Source organism: Pleurodeles waltl, chromosome 11, assembly GCF_031143425.1.
Source record: "Pleurodeles waltl isolate 20211129_DDA chromosome 11, aPleWal1.hap1.20221129, whole genome shotgun sequence".
In the NCBI taxonomy this organism is placed as follows: Eukaryota; Metazoa; Chordata; class Amphibia; order Caudata; family Salamandridae; genus Pleurodeles; species Pleurodeles waltl.
In genome coordinates this window covers 31,335,504-31,351,823 of record NC_090450.1, presented here as the reverse complement: position 1 = coordinate 31,351,823, position 16,320 = coordinate 31,335,504, and the positions used below count along the sequence as shown (strand labels likewise).

The window sequence follows — 16,320 nt, the reverse complement described above, 5'->3', positions numbered from 1 at the left end:
TGGTTGAGACTCCCCGCATCTATGAAAGAGAAGTGTAGGAGGTTTCTTCCCCCACATCGCAGCAAAAACCTAGAACAGCCTCCCCACACAACTAGAGACCATCACCTCACTGCCGGAGTTCTGAAAGGCCCTCAAGACCTGGCTGTTTGAATGAGCCTCCAGACCCTGCAAGCTCCTTGATACCCTAGGGGATGATTAGCTGCACTATACAAATCCTGATTGATTGACCTGTCTTGGTAAATCTGGGAATGCACCAAAAACCATGGGTGGATGTGTGGGAACACCCATGCTCCACCCATGGAACACATTCCAAGAGCAGAGTAAACAAGGCATCAAGTTGCGCTGCCTTGCGCTACTCCAGATTTACCAAGTACCATAGGGCAATACAAGGTAAACCTGATTTAGGGAATGGTTTGCCTTGAGGCACCCTGTGTGACACAATGACACCGCAATCCCTTGATGAATCGGGGCCCAAGTGTGCAGGACTAACCAAGACATCTGTTACTTGCTTTGCAATGAAAAGTTGGTTTCTCAAGCCCCCGTGACTTTGGAGGTAACTTGCCTTGACCACTGACCTTTGAAGGTCTAGCTCAAAGGAGATAGTGTGAGGCTTGAGTTTAGATACAGTACAAAACAGATGCAGTTGAAATGAAGATGAATGTCCAGAGTTCATTTTTTGTATCAAAGAACAAAACTTCTACATCATCCTAAATATATGTGTTTGTGCAATGCGAATAGTAACCAACAAATAAAAATCAATTCAAGCAATAAAAGAACACACATAAATTCAGCTAACAACACGGAGCATAGAAGTTACAAACACCATATTTTGTTTTCATTTCCTAAGTGGGTGTGAACACTAAACCATTTGTAAACAAAAGAGAACCATGCCCTACTTGCCAAAAATAATAGCTTTCTTCACAGTGTGTAACCAATGATGAACATCCAACATCTTAGTAAAATAGAGTTCAGGATACAATTACTCTAGTTGTCTCCTATCTATATTATGTCAATGGACTCTACTATGATATCTGTAAGACATGAGGATGCACAACAAAAATGTTTGTGACACAAGACACTTATTGGCCATCAATGAGGCATCCGTTTCGTCAGTTTTTTGTAGGGTGGCAGAGGTGGCTAAGTTAAGTCACTGGCTGAAGGGTTCTTTGGGAAAGTATATTTATCTCAGTTGAGACCCGTGACAGCCCCAAAATAACATCCTGGTGAGAGAAATGTTCCAAGACAGGCAGGCATTAGCGTTGACAAGACAGTTTAAGTAGCTGACTAATCATGGGCTGATCAAGGTGTCCATTATTCGCTTTGAGAGAGGTGGAAAAAACACAATTGTGATTTTTTTTTTTATAAAAAGTCCTTTTATCCATGAATGTCCATAAATCTTGATCATGATTTCCGTAACTTCATAAAAAACGGTTGTGACAAAGAAGCAGCCAGCAAGTTTCACAACAGCACTTGCTTCTTCAGCAATAATGACTAAATCATTCTGGTCTTGCAGCAAATGTTACCAAGAAAATGTCAGTCAAAGTTACAGTCATCTAAAGTAATAAAATATGTTTGTAGTTACAAGTAGGAATAACTAGACATCCTCTCAAATTAAACTATAGGGAAAATTCACACCTCAAGATAAGAGTATCCAAAAAAATAATATTACTGACTTAATTGTGTGAATAATCTAAAACACAGAATGATAACAGCTTAATTTACTAATGTAATGTTGATTTAGAGTGTTGTTGGTGGAATTTCTGTGCTACTCTGATGATGAAAAAGCTGTGTTTTTGTGAGTTAATAGTCAAGGCAGTGTAGGTTTAACCCCCAAAGATTCAGAGGCATATTTATGAGAGCCTTGCCTCATGTTTGCATCACGGAAAGTGGTATATGTGAGACACAGGGTTCAGAGTCAGATTAATGAAGCCATGCAATGCCACACTGCGTGCAATTGAGTGGCTTTATGTAAGGCAACAAAGGGCAAACCACTATGTCGCCTTACTCTGCGCAAGGGAGACATTCTATTCTATTCTTTCACAAGTGTGACTTTAGCAAACAAGGTGAATAGGCTGCTTTTGAAGGTGGTTAGAAGGTGGCTGTCCCTGCTGCTAGGACTCACACCATGTTGATAGGTTTAAACTGAGCAGCAGGATGGATGAAACAATTAAACTCCAGCAGTTTAAGGGAGGGCCCACGTTAAAGCTGGCACTTCCTTAACCAATAAGCTTTTCAAAGACAACGCCCCATATGCAAACAAATGTTAAGTCCCTCCATATGCCAGGCTTTAGTGTCTTTTGAACAAATGTAGAATTTGCTTACCATTTTTCTTTCACATCTGTTTTTTCACCATGTTCTTCAGGTTGTCAAATTTCCTTGTGTCTTTGCTTCCATGCTTATATCAAATACCTGTTGTCATGTTTGGGTTATTATCTATATTCCATGTTGACCATGGAAGATGATTGTTTACAATGGTTTGTGATTGATGCAATAGCCTGTAAGCTATTATAGCTGCCTGTGGGTTGGTGCCAGTGAGGACTCGTACAAGAGATTGGTGTGGCAGCGGAGAAGAGTGAAAGTCACTGGTCGGTGGGTTAAGGAGATGGAGCCACTGTCCAGTGTGACCCAAAGCCAGAACCTAGAAAAGGAGATCATGTCTTGGTGACCTGCCACCTTTCTGGCGCTGGGGATTGAGGTTGGAGATGGGCACCATGATGCTTTGTGACTGCCACGTGGGACTTGTTCCATCGTGAATTTCAACTGGACTGATAATAGTTCTGCTATCCTTGTCCACTCTATATTGGTCTGAATATGGTGTCCATGTTGAAAGATAAATGGTGCCAACCTGCTATTGCATTTCATTAGTTCTTGCATTCGGTTTGCTAATCTCTACTCATAACTAAAGTGCTTAACTTTCTATTGGAATCTATTAATGTAGATGATTGATGCTTTAAATGTATGTAACTACACAAAACGTTCACATGCATCCTCACACCAACAACTGTTCTTTTGAGAGCTGCTTGTGTGCAGTTGTAATATTTCTATGTGAAACGTTTGGACATCCCATTGGGTCTGTCTTTCGCTATAGAAAACCACGCAAATTAATAGATAAATAAAGTCACATTACTGCAGATGAAACTGAATGAGCCTAATATAGGACTCAAATGTTTTATTATCATAGAAGTGGCATCTGGACCTAAAATCATTTACCTTTCATCATTGCAAAGTACTCCACCAAGCTCTGGGCCTCCTCCTGGATCTGCGCCTCTAGACTTTTTTTGCCAAGACCGAGATTCCTCAGAGACATCAGGCTAAAGCGTCTCTGCTGCTTCCAGTTGAGTCCAGAGGAAAAGATAACTCCTAAATGATCAAATGTGTTATGTTTTTAGTTAATTATCTCTTCAAAGTAATGTACACATTTTACTTTTAGGTCTGGCTAAAGAATGCTTTGAGTCTCTTTGTCCCTCTGTAAACTAGTGTCAAGTATGAGTACTCTATGCAAAAGGCTGCAAGAGAGACTGCTTTGTCAATGACTTTCATTTTTGTGCTACAGATATAATGCTCTCTCTCTGAAACTCATCCAGCTCTTGTCGCTGCCTTTAATAGCTGCTGAAAATAAAATTTGAAGTGTGTCAGAGTCGCTGACACACTATAGGATCCACCATTGTCTTCCTTCCTTGAACATCCCTGAGCCCTATACCTTCAGCATGGGGCACACAGTTGATTCACTCTGCATTTTGGCTCATGTACAGAAGGCTAGCACACAGAACCTGATTGTTTGCCAACTATGCCCGAACCAGTGCGAAGGTTCACTCTCTTTCGAAGACTAGCCCAGTGCCCGGATACCATCCGGGGTGTTAGTGCACTCTACAAATCTGAATAAGATAACAGTGTTCAGAGGACAGTGCTTAGAGTAACACCACTACAGCCACTGTCAGTAGCACACACTGCATGGGCCTAGACAGAGAGAGCACAGACCTGCATCCCCCTGGAAGGGGAAGGCTATCGAGAAGGCTTCCTGACAACCAGGTCACTATACACACTGTGCCACTGTGGCAGCAATACTGTATTGTGTAACTCATGCACAGTGTTCACCTGCTGCCCACCCTGAAAGACATAGGGGCATATTTAAGGAAAGTGGCACTGCACCTAGTGTAGGACCACTTTCCTTGCACCCCATAGCGCCCCCTTACCGCCACCATGTGTGCGCCGTATCTAAGGTACTGCACACCATGGCGTCATTACATACCGTTATTTTTATTGACACTATTGATGTACTCTGCAGGAGTAGCGCCAAAATATTATAAATAATGGAAGCACCCTTTTAACGCCTGCTCTGAGCAGGCGTTGAAAGTGCCGTAAAAAATGATGCAAGGAAATCTGTTAGATTCCCCCCCCCCCCAAAGGGGAAACCCCCCCCCATGCATCCATTATAGCAAATGACTTTGTAATTATGGCATAAGGATTTTGGCCTTGTTTGGCCAAAAAATAAATGTAAAATAAAATTACACTAATGTGACACAAGGTGGCGCTCATAAATATGCCCCCTAGTTCTTCATTGACTGTGCTGATATTGCTCCGCAGTCCATCCATCCATCCACTTAACTCATTGTGTACCCAGTTTACAAAGCTTCTCTCCATAAGTAGGATTAGGTCAGGAATAAGTCACACAATCCCACAAAGGGGTCCGTATATATCCCTTTAGTGACTCATTACAGCTGTCATAAATACCTACAGGACACATATTCCATCTATTCATAACCCAACGAAGAGCACCTCCTGCTCTCTGAGCCCTACTCTTTAATACTCTCAAAAGATGGAGGAATGGATTAGTGAGTTACACCTATGATGCTGCAAAAGACTGTGAAGATCACACATTCAAATACTTCTAAGACAGACTCGTCCTTCTGTTCTTTGAGTGTCATTAAATTGGATAATACCTCCTACTATTTACAGAGCTTAGAAATGACTGAACTACTGTATAAAGTGCTTTATAAAAACACGTTACTTGCTGCTTAACTATGCCGCTGTGAAGCAAGATCTACCCACCCTTCCCCTTTGACAGTTCATGAAAAGCTGGGGTTGTCGGGCGTCCAGCAAGCTCTTCGGAGTGGGAGATAAGAGCATCTCTTATAGCCTGGCATCCGTTCAGCACAATCACTGGTTTCTGCCCAATCCATAGAGTGAAAATTTTCCCATAGGTCTCTCCAAGCTGAGGAATGGAAATAAACCTCAACAATTTAATAGAACAGCAAACAAGAGTAAAACACATACTAACACAACCAACTAAATATTAGATCGCTTAAGGGAAGGTAACTATTTTCCATTTCAGACGTTGTGCAGCCTGGACAAGGCTTGTTAGCTATGTACTAGTTATGTAACTTTATGTAGGGTAGTAAAGCTGACATAGCATCCAGAAAGATAGTGTCTCACACAAACCTTGTCCCTTCCTAGGCATTACTTACATTCTGAGGATTTAAGGTATTGTTAGCCAATCATCACATTTGAAATTGTCTTAACTGAGTAGTATAAATGATTGAGTGAAAAACGACCAATTTAAAAGGTGTACAGCTTAAGGTTCATATATTCAAGAGGGCGTTATAGGATCCAAATGCTTTTCCTGAACTATACTTCCTTTTTTTGCATCGTACATTGCAATCTCTATTTATACCCTGCAGATCAAAGTCTATGTCCTCCATCTTTCAAGGATGGAATCATCTATATCACTAATAATGTGGTGCACATCTATCAATCAATACTTATATTGGAGACATCTCTCTTGGTGTCCAATTAACAAAGGTTTTTCTATGAGTAGTTGTGCCTCATTCATGGCCTAGGCATTGTTTATCCACATATTTTCACAAGTAAAACATGCATACCCATGGAAGAAGCTGTGTGCATCACAAATTATGTAGTCTGGATTAAAATTAGGTCTTGATAGCAGTTAGACACACACAGGAATTTCCCTCACTTGGTCCAGACTCTTGCTTAAAGACTTTGTTCTGGAAATAGCATCAAGGAGTTTATCCAAGGGATGGTCCTCTCACATCAAGTTCACTAGACTGTCTAAAAGAATGTAAATGCCACCTCCCTACAGTGTAATGTACTGTCCTGGGTGAACCCTTGTGTGTTTTATGGTTCAAATGCTACATAAATACACAGTAGTCAATTACCAGGAACTTGGTATAAACAGAATGTGTTGTGGGAACCATGAAATTAAGCCTGTGCCGCAGTTACATGCTCTGCACTAGAAACGCTCACACCCTGTCTTTTGACAAGAGAGAACACACCATGTATGCTTTTAATAGTGATGACCGCTCTTGTGTAATACCCAAAATCATGCATATTACCTGCAGGAAAAACACTATTTTCCCCACCACAACGCACTCAACATCTCACTTCAAAGGAGATATTTATATGGCCTTATCACCTAGGAGACCCAAATTCTCAATAGAAGGTATTTCCTTAAGGGCACGTTGTACATTTACATTTCTCTGCTCATCAGACATATACCTTTTTAGGTGCGAGCGCAAAACGCTCTGTCCCCTTCAGTAATCTCTTTTTGGGCTTCTAACCATGCCCATGTCACGTCAGTCACTTTCATTGGTTCGTGGGCTTGCCTTTTAAAATCCGCTTGCTTTCATTTGTGAAAGGCATGCATACGTCGTGCCTTTTCCAGTGTTTAGCCCACCTACACAGCACCGGTAAACTACTGAAAACATACGAGGCTCCATGTTTTCAGCATGGTTTCTGGACTACTTTATCCTTTTATTTTCCACGCAGAACGATCGCGCTGGGGTTTACATAGCGCAATCGAGCTTTGTTTTTCTGTTTTCAATTTCAGTGCGATCGCGCTGCATTTTACATAGCGCGATTGCGCTTCACTTTTTTCTTTTAATTTGTGTGGCAAGAAATGTCTGGTTAGGAGTTTGCAACGCTAATAGCTCTAACTCGAGCAAATGCGAGACCCGTTGCATTGCAAATGCTTGTTTGGTTATGTCACTCCTTTAATCTAGAGGATTCCATGCCAATGCTTCCCAAAATCATGAGGAAACTTGAATGTTGGCCAACTTCAGACACCCTTTCCAGGAGGTGTTCTTTCTTAGATGCTGTTGATAGTATGAAATGAGACAAGCTGCTGACTAAGGGTTAAAATATGGCTGTATCCTACTTTCCAGGGCATCCAGATGACACAAGCTAAAACTCTCCAACTAGAAGTAGTTGTCATGAGTCTAGAAAGTGCTTTGGAGTTTCAGACATGGCCCAGAGATCATACCACCCTCTACACCAAAAATGACACCAAAATTGCCAAAGATCACATGACTTAATCTAACAGTAAAACACACCAAAGGTGACGGGAGACTGCTTATAGTTTGTCAAACCACTGGCAATCACTCAGTGAAGCATCCCAACCCATTGTTCTTTTGCTCACCACGTCACCTCAGTTTGGACCCAGTCATATGCAAATCAGTCTTGACCCGGCCCCTCTCTGTATGCCTGCTGGTTGGCTTTATGATTATCGTATTACGTGCCCTCATACCTCTCGGATCCTAGCGGTGGTATTTAAATGTTTAACGGTGAAGAAATAGACCCAAGAAGAAAATGGACTAATTATTTACTGGTAATCGTTATTACTCCTGGGACTATCACCCTATTCCATTACTTAATACTGTTTCTTCAGGGCTTTTTTGGGGTACTCCCTGAGTTGGCTTGGTATTTAGAGGTAGCTTACCGGATAGGAATACAAGTTACTGTCACTTTCAGGGGTATGTGGGGGGGATATGGAGGAGCTATGAATGGGAATCATTAGCGTAGAATTATGAGGCATTGTGGTTTCTCTGGAAGAAGTTCACCTGAATGAGTGAAGAACGAACCAAGAAAGATGGCCCCAGGTGTAATGGGCAGCCTTGTTTCCATCAAGGGTTTCAGAGCCACTATAGGCAATTGTGCAATCCCCACAGGCAGTGTGGGTTGTGTACTGTTTATGAAAAAAAGTTTAGCAGGTATCATCACTGCAGGTGTTGAATAAGTGCTGAAGTTGCACTAATGCATTTTGGTTGTGCCCATCTTGCAGGAATTGAGTTCTTGGCTGCAGTTCAGTGAAATCCCTAAGCCTCCAACCTCGATGTAATCACTACTGTGGATGTGGGGAGACTCCCAGATTGAGTATTTACTTAGATAATCTTCATTAACCAGGTGCCCACCGTCGACTTAATGATCAGATAAAGCTTGGGTCTGTGTCTGTTTTTATTGTTAATATTGTGCCTGCATAAGCAGAGCATCTCTGAGATGCTCATATTATACATGTACAGAGGGCAGTAGAAAAGTGTGCGCTGCTGCTGCCCATGCTATGCATAGTGTGAGTTACTGTGTGTGTGTGTGCTGAAGCCTTGCTGTGCCTGTGTATGTGGAAAGATTCCCCTGCTGATGTCTGTGCTGTTCCTGCTTTGTGTGTAAGGGCCATTTGCATTCCTCCAGCCTGCGCTTTACCTCTCATGAGTGTGAGGTAAGCTTGCACTGCACCTCTCTCGGTGTGCACATCTCACTAGTATTATGTTTGTTCGTGTGGCTTGGCAATGACTGCTGTGCTTTAGTGGACCAATGTGAACACTGCTGTGGTCATTTAATAGGTAACATAGAGACAGGCATAGCAGTGTGTGCTTATCTGTGGCAGTGTGGAAGCCGGTTGGATAATGTGTGCTGTCTGGGAAGAATTTGTAAACTAGCTTATTGCACTTTCTGCAGTTTGAGGGTAAAACTCCTGCCTGAGCATGCAAAACCTGTAATCTGTACCACCAACTCTGGCACCGAAAACACCTCATAGCAGGACTAGCACCTGTCCTGTTTGAGTAGCATCACTGTACTTTGAGCATCTGTGACTCATTTTATCCTCATTATTTACAAGCTGACTGACCCACCCGAGGCCAGCAATGGAGAAGAAGCAAATTGTACTACCTGAGTAGCATGTACATAATGGATCTTTCCTGACATATGATTGCAGCACTAGGCATAGAGGCCCGTATTTATACTTTTTTTGCGCCGCATTTGCGTCGTTTTTTGACGCAAAAACGGCGCAAACTTGCAAAATACCATTGTATTTTGTAGGTTTGCGCCGTTTTGCGTCAAAAAGTGGTGCAAATGCGGCGCAAAAAAAAGTATAAATACGGGCCAGAATGTGGCATTTCAGGCTTAACCAACAGATTAGGGTGGGATACTAACTGCCAGATGAATATTAATGTTGTGATAACACGTCCCAATCTAGATAAGTTACTCACTCTGGGACTCGTTTTAGGCCAATTAATCTTTCGACCCTGATTGGAGACTCTTTAGGACGAGATATCTATTTAGCATTTCAATAAATGGATCAATAACCTCATCAATATTCACAATGACAAATCGATCCAACTAATCAATAAAATTTCGATAAACTTTAACACACCATGACCTCTCAGCCATGAATAATCACACAAATCTAGTAAGATTTAAGATATTTATTCCCTATTTGTTACACTCTACTAGCAAGTTTATTAGTCCCAATACCAGCAAACACATCAACAATGTCATAACGTGAAAACTTGAATTAGACTTTATCAAAGCAAAGATCATGAACATTAGAACAAAACACGACGTTAGCATGAATCAACATTAGCAGAGTATCATTAGCACGTTATTCAACAAAGCAAAACTTCAGTCATTTGTCTATTTGCATCCAGATTTTAGTGAACTCCTTAATTAACCTCAAATTAGCATTAGCATGTTGGGCTTCATGCAAAACAATTTAATAACATCAATTTAGAAAACATCTGACCATGGCCTCTGTCAAAAGAGCAGTTGGTACCTAGAAAGAAAAGGCAAACAGACAATTACAATACATTATCATATAGTTACCCTCCATAATGGGTCAGCATTCAGAGTCAGTCTTCGTCCTCAGAACATCAGTCGATTCGCCATCAGCCAGGATAAACAGCAAAGTTTCAGCAAGATGGGTAAGAATAAGACACTTCCGTCATAAGGAAGAAAAGTAAGTATCGGGTAAGGCAAGGAAGGTGAGGATGGTTTGAAGAGTCAGAACAACAAAGTCTCAAAAACTAGTGAGAATAATGGCAAGTGATGGCATCAGAGTGGCAGAGTAAAGGTGAGTAAGGGCTCAGGTAATGGCGTAGAATGGCTAATTTCTCCTTGTGACACGTCATTATATTAATCTTGTCTAACAAGTCTCTGATTTCCAATTGGCCAATAATTGGTGCATCGTTATCCCTGACCAAGGATCCATCATACACCTTACTAGAATTTTCACCTAAGACAGTTCTCACGTAGTTTATTGGTTCCTGTAATTGACGTCTTCGATGGGTAGAATGTCAGGTAGGAAAAGTTACTCTTGTAGCTTCAGTCAGTAGCTCCATTGTCTTTACCAGTTTAGGCGACCTTGTATCTGTTGCGAATTACACTGTTGCATTTAGCAAGAATGTCTCCTTGAGCAAATTGGTTCTCATGAGAAAGAATTTACTACGGTTACACACATCTCTAGCTCTTGGAAAAGTACAGTTACATGTCCTTCAGAAAGACAGCACATTGCACGTTAGGAAAAACTCATTTAATATGAGACCAGGCAGCTAGGCCCAGACCCTTGCTAACTAAGGCCTAATGATTAATTTAGCAAAACCTTAACATATAACTCTTGATGCTTGTACAAAATCATACATTAGTACATTATTAATTCATTATTAGTCAATTTCATTAATCATCGTATACATTGGTGGCCACTCCCCGTGGGCACAATTCAAACGTGTATATTAGTAGCATATTAATACATCGTCTATGCAACTTCATTATACATTATTCTGCAAGCATTTCAAGTTAATATCGATTATAAAAACTACACTCCCTCCTCTGATGACTCTTGTCATCACTCAAAACCCTTTTCACAATTTATTCATCTTCTTAACTCTTTCATTTCTATTTCTTCCCTTGATTTTGCCTTTTCATATTTTGCTCTGAATAATTTTTCCCTTTTCTTTTCTTCTCTTCTTGCATTACCTTTCAGCAAATTTGCTCTAATTCTTTTACTAATTTTACATGATAACCATAACCCAAATAAACAAGCCAAAACAATTAATATTCCCTGTATTATTTATCCCAATATTCCATGCCAAATGTTACTAAACAAGCTTCCCACTTTTGCAAGTCCCTTTCCAACTTTCTCCCAAATTCCTGGTTCTTTCAGTTCCTTCAAATCTGCACTATCTCTTGTTAGGTTAGTAAGCATACTTCTAATCTCATTACTATTATCAAGTATATAGGCACAGTAGTGACACTCATTAAGCATCTTACAGACTCCGCCATTTTTTGCTAAAAGAATGTCTAAAGCAAGCCTGTTTTGAAGAGTCATAGCCCTCTCCGCAGCAAGTTCAGTATCCATCAGGAGTATAGCTTCTGTGAAGTTTGTCAGCATGTTATCCACAATAGTAGACAACTTTTGAATCTTTATGGAGTTCAAAATAACTCCCACTGAAGGAATTATTGCTCCAAATATGTCTCCTACCACACCAGCAGCAGTTTCTCGCTTCTGTCTAGTACGATGTAATTCAGACACTTTTGGGAATTTCTTTAGGTCCTCTAGCTGATATACCTTTGGGAAAACTATCCCCAAATAACATGTTCCATACCATCCCTTTGGAAGACGGTAATAAGCATTAAGTCCACATATATAACAGACCCCTGGGATCGCTGGATCCTGTCCATTTAACATGAACATCCACTTACTCTGAAACAAAAACACATGCTTACACTCACTCGTTCCCACAAACACATTGTCATAATATGACTTTGGTCACGTAATGCAAAGCTTACCTACGTGCAATGCATCTAAAGCTAGTTTCCCCGGATCCCTAACTGCACTATAACTACCACTATTAATTTAATAAGGATCGTTGCTGCAAGCCTTTTTCTAATTTTCCCTTCAGAACCATCCTTCTATCTTCAGTGTGATCTAGAAAGCTTTTCTCTACAGATGTAAGCAAGTAAGTTAAATTATTGTGGTGTGCTTAAGATGTACTAATGGTTACTCTCGCTTCAAAGAATCCCTTAACTAATTTTATGCTGTAGTATTTAGCTACACTATTCAAATCCTCTATGATAGGCACATAAGAGAACACAAGGTCATGGTTAGAGTAAAAATATTGCACCTCTTCTTGGTTATAGAAACGTGTTAGTAGCAGACTACAACTTATCCCATAGGTTAGGGGTAAACTATGATAAGTAACTCCCTCTTGTACTGAAACAGGAATTTGTGTACACACATAACAAGCCTTCGCATCCATAGTATCAACATACTCACTCAGCAAGCGATAGAAAACATTAGTAGACAGTTCTCCTTTTGTGTTAGTTCCCTCATGCAAATACTTTGCATCTTGCTCAAACCTCACCCAAGGTGTTAGTGTAGCAGTCTCAGAAATTGTAGCATTGTTAGCTTCATTTTTATCCACCAGTCGCATTTCCACAAGCAAAGCTATAATGAATATTACACATACAACACCCAAAGCAACACCCAAATATTTACAACGCTTGCTTCCGCTATTATCATCCCTAGAGTTAGCCATGATCTGTAAAGAATCAGAAAGTAAAGTGCTATAAGTGTAAACAACCAATTGAGGATGGTTAAAGCCTCCTTTTTTTTTTTTCAACATGGCTAAGTAAAGTCTTTCTTCAGCAAGTATTTACAGCTTTCTCATTCACTCCCAGGGTCCTTGTCAATTCAGGTTAGCAGCTTGTCACAATCGGTTTTCAAAAGTCAATTCAGGTTAGCAGTGTCACATCCGTTAATTTATCAGTCTCTTTTTCAGCTTTCTTTAACTCAATTTCAGCTTAACACAGTCTCTCTTCCTCGTTGCCTAACTCAGGTACCATAGTATTGACCTGGGACTTCTCGATCAAAACAGAATGCCAAGAACTCTTATTGCCACTCAGCTGACGTTGCATAAGCCCATTCAGGACCTGCGTACCTTCTTTTTGCTATTCTCTTTCTTTACAACTTGCAGTCACCTTGCAATTCTCCTTCGCTCAGGTCTTCTTTCCTTGTGGTATCGACCTCTTCCTCTATTGTTTCATCAACAACCACTTTTCCCTTTGTCACTTGCGATTCTGGCCACCTATCTCCTTTCAGTGTCTCTATGGTCTTTGATTTCCCATGTGGTAGCTCGTTGCCCTCCTCTTGTTCTATGGTGTTTTCTCTTGCTGGACCTGCAACTGGCTCAGGAGGAGTCCGGGCACTCAGGCTTTCTCCTGTCTCAACTCCTTTGCCTTTTGGGTCTGTTAGGGGTTCAACTTCAAACCTGTATCCGTCTTCTTCTGGGAGGACCTCTCTCTGGGTCGGACCTCCTGGCGCCTCAGTTGAGATAGGCTCACTGTCACCGTCACTGTCACCACTGTCTCGTTTGTTGTTTGAGTGATCAAGCCATCCTCAACGGGCTCTCCTCCAGTCTCAGTTCCCCTTTTATTACTCTCCGGCCATGAGACTTCCTTTTCTGTAGCTGTTATTTTCGATAACTCAATTTCCTCATCAGTTGGGCACGTCACCTTTTTTGTGTGACTGGCATGGATCCAGTTTGGAATTCCCGCACACTTCACAGCAGTAGTAGTAGTCAGTATTACTTGATATGGCCCCTTCCAACATAGCTCCAAAAACAACTTCCTCATGTGTTTCTTGACAACAACCCAGTCACCAGCTTTCAGGTTGTGACCTGGATCATTTATCGGTTGCAGTGTGGTTGCTTCCACCTGGTGAGAGAAAGAGAGGACCACATCAGCCAGACCCTTGCAGTAGTCCAACACCATGTCATCCATGATATTCACAAGAGCATTTGCAGGCACTGCGGGCAATCTCATAGCTCGGCCCATGACAATTTCATGAGGAGACAGTCCTGTTTTCTTGTTCGGCGTATTTCTCATTGACATTAGCACTAAGGGCAATGCATCAGGCCATTTAAATTTTTTAGCAGTACACATTTTTGCCATTCTCGACTTCAGAGTACCATTCATCTGCTCCACTAATCCTGTTGCTTCAGGGCGGTAGCTACAATGCAACTTCTGCTCAATGTTCAAAGCAGCGCATAAGCGCTTAACCACCTCATTGTTAATGTGACTTCCTCTATCTGATTCTAAAGAGATCAGAAACCCAAAACGTGGTATCAATTCCCTAAGCAGCAACTTCGCTTCTGTGAGGCTGTTAATCCTATGTGTGAGGTATCCTTCAATAAAATGACTAAAGATGCACTCAATCACCAACACGTATCTAAATCCTCCACACACAGGCATTTCAATAAAATCCAATTGCATTCTGCTAAATGGACCTCCTGCTCTCCCAATGTGGCTCAAATTCACCACGGTCCCTTTCCCCGCATTCATCTGTTGACAGATGATGCACCTGTGACAGATTACTTCTGCCGCTTGTCTGAACTTCGGGTTAAACCAATCAATTTTTAACAACCTAATCTTGGCATCTCTTCCAATATGTGCTTGACCATTGTAAAACCTTGCAAACTGTGACAAGAGACTGTTTGGCAAAACCATTTTCCCCTCATCTGAAACCCACAGATCATCCGATCTTTGTACACATTGCATCTTAAGCCAAGAGCGTTTCTCATCTTTTCTGGCACGATTCTGCAACAACTTCAATTCCTCCAATGTGTCAACTACCCTCAATGCATAGGCTGTACATGTCTCATTTTCTGTTTCAGGTAACAATTCCCACTGATCCTTGAACGATATACAGTTCAATGCACAAAACCTTGCGACTTGATCCGCATATCCATTTCCCATTGACACAAAGTCTTGAGATTTCACATGAGCGCTGCATTTCACCATGGCAATTTCAAGAGGTAACTGAATCGCGTGCAACAATTCCTTAATCCTTTCAACATTTTTCACTGGAGAACCAGAAGACGTCATGAAACCTCTCTGTGACCATAGCTGGCCAAAATCATGGACAATTCCAAATCCATACCTGCTGTCAGTATAGATAGTTACTTTCAGCTTGTCAGCAGCATGGCATGCCCTAGTAAAAGCAACCAGTTCAGCCACTTGAGCAGAATATACTCTTTCAAGCCAAGATGCTTCTAGGGTACCAGTGACTGTACACACAGTGTATCCAGCTCTCAGTACTCCTACTGAGTCTCTCAGGCATGAGCCGTCAACAAAGATAATGTAATCATTTTCTTCCAATTGGGTATCTTTAATGTCAGGTCTCGGTTTGGTGCACAGTTCTGTTACCTCAAGACAATCATGTTGTACCTCCTCAGCATCATCAACTTCTGTATTCTCATTTGGAATAAAATTGCCGGGTTCAACACAGTACATCGTCTCAATGACACATTTGGTTACCCCAATATAATTGTTTCATACTTTGTCAATCTGGCATTTGTCATATGCTGAGTTTTGGTTCGGGTGAGCAAGATTTCAACTGAATGTGGAACCAGGACTGTTAAAGGATGTCCCATCACTATGCCTTCACACTGTGTGAGGCTTTGACCAACTGCCACAACTGCACACAGACAACCCGGTAAGGCTGCTGCAACTGGGTCCAAAGTAGGTGAAAAATATGCTACTGGGCGGTTTGCATCTCCATGGACCGGTGTCAAGACAGACAAAGAACATGCATCACGCTCATGACAAAACATGACAAAAGGCTTTGTGTAATCAGGCATACCTAAAGCCGGAGCCCTGCACATACATTCCCTCAGCTCAATGAACGCCCTCATCTCCTTCTCAGACATAGTTAGGGAGTATTTTCCATCCTTAACCTCCTTAACGGTCAGTCTCACCAATGACTTAGAGATAACTGAGAAGTTCGGGATCCACTGGCGACAGTAGCCCACCATTCCCAGGAGCATCCTAACATCTCTCTTAGATGTCGGGGGGTTCATTTGCAATATGGCTGTCACTCTTTCTTTAGATATTTTCCTCGACCCTTTCTCAATTAGATGACCTAGATATTTCACTTCTTTCTGACAATATTGCTGCTTCTTTGGGGACACCTTATGTCCATTCTTCCCAAGTGATTTAGTAAGGCAATGGTATCATACTTGCAGTCATCTCTCGTTTTGGATGCAATCACAAATCATCAATGTACTGCACTAGATTCAAATTAAAAGGCAATTCCAATGACTCCAAATCTTTCTTCAATATCTGATTGAAGATGGAAGGTGATTCCGAAAACCCCTGAGGAATTCGACACCAACTGTAAACCTTGTCCAAGAATTTGAAACTGAAGCGAAATTGACTGTCCTCATGAAGAGGCACATAAAAGAACGCTTGGGACAAATC

The 16,320-nt window shown here is 41.4% G+C and overlaps 1 protein-coding gene across 2 annotated transcripts in view; it reads right to left on the bottom strand.

Moving 5' to 3' along the window:
- Positions 1–16,320, bottom strand: part of LOC138265300 (cytochrome P450 2J6-like) — a 52,477-nt gene that overhangs the window by 26,010 nt on the left and 10,147 nt on the right. For both annotated transcript variants that reach the window (XM_069212906.1, XM_069212907.1), the window contains exons 2-3: positions 5,050–5,212; positions 3,211–3,360 (exon numbers count right to left, since the gene is read on the bottom strand). In XM_069212906.1, the coding sequence (XP_069069007.1) occupies positions 3,211–3,360; positions 5,050–5,212 (313 nt within the window). The remainder of the gene's footprint in view (positions 1–3,210; positions 3,361–5,049; positions 5,213–16,320) is intronic.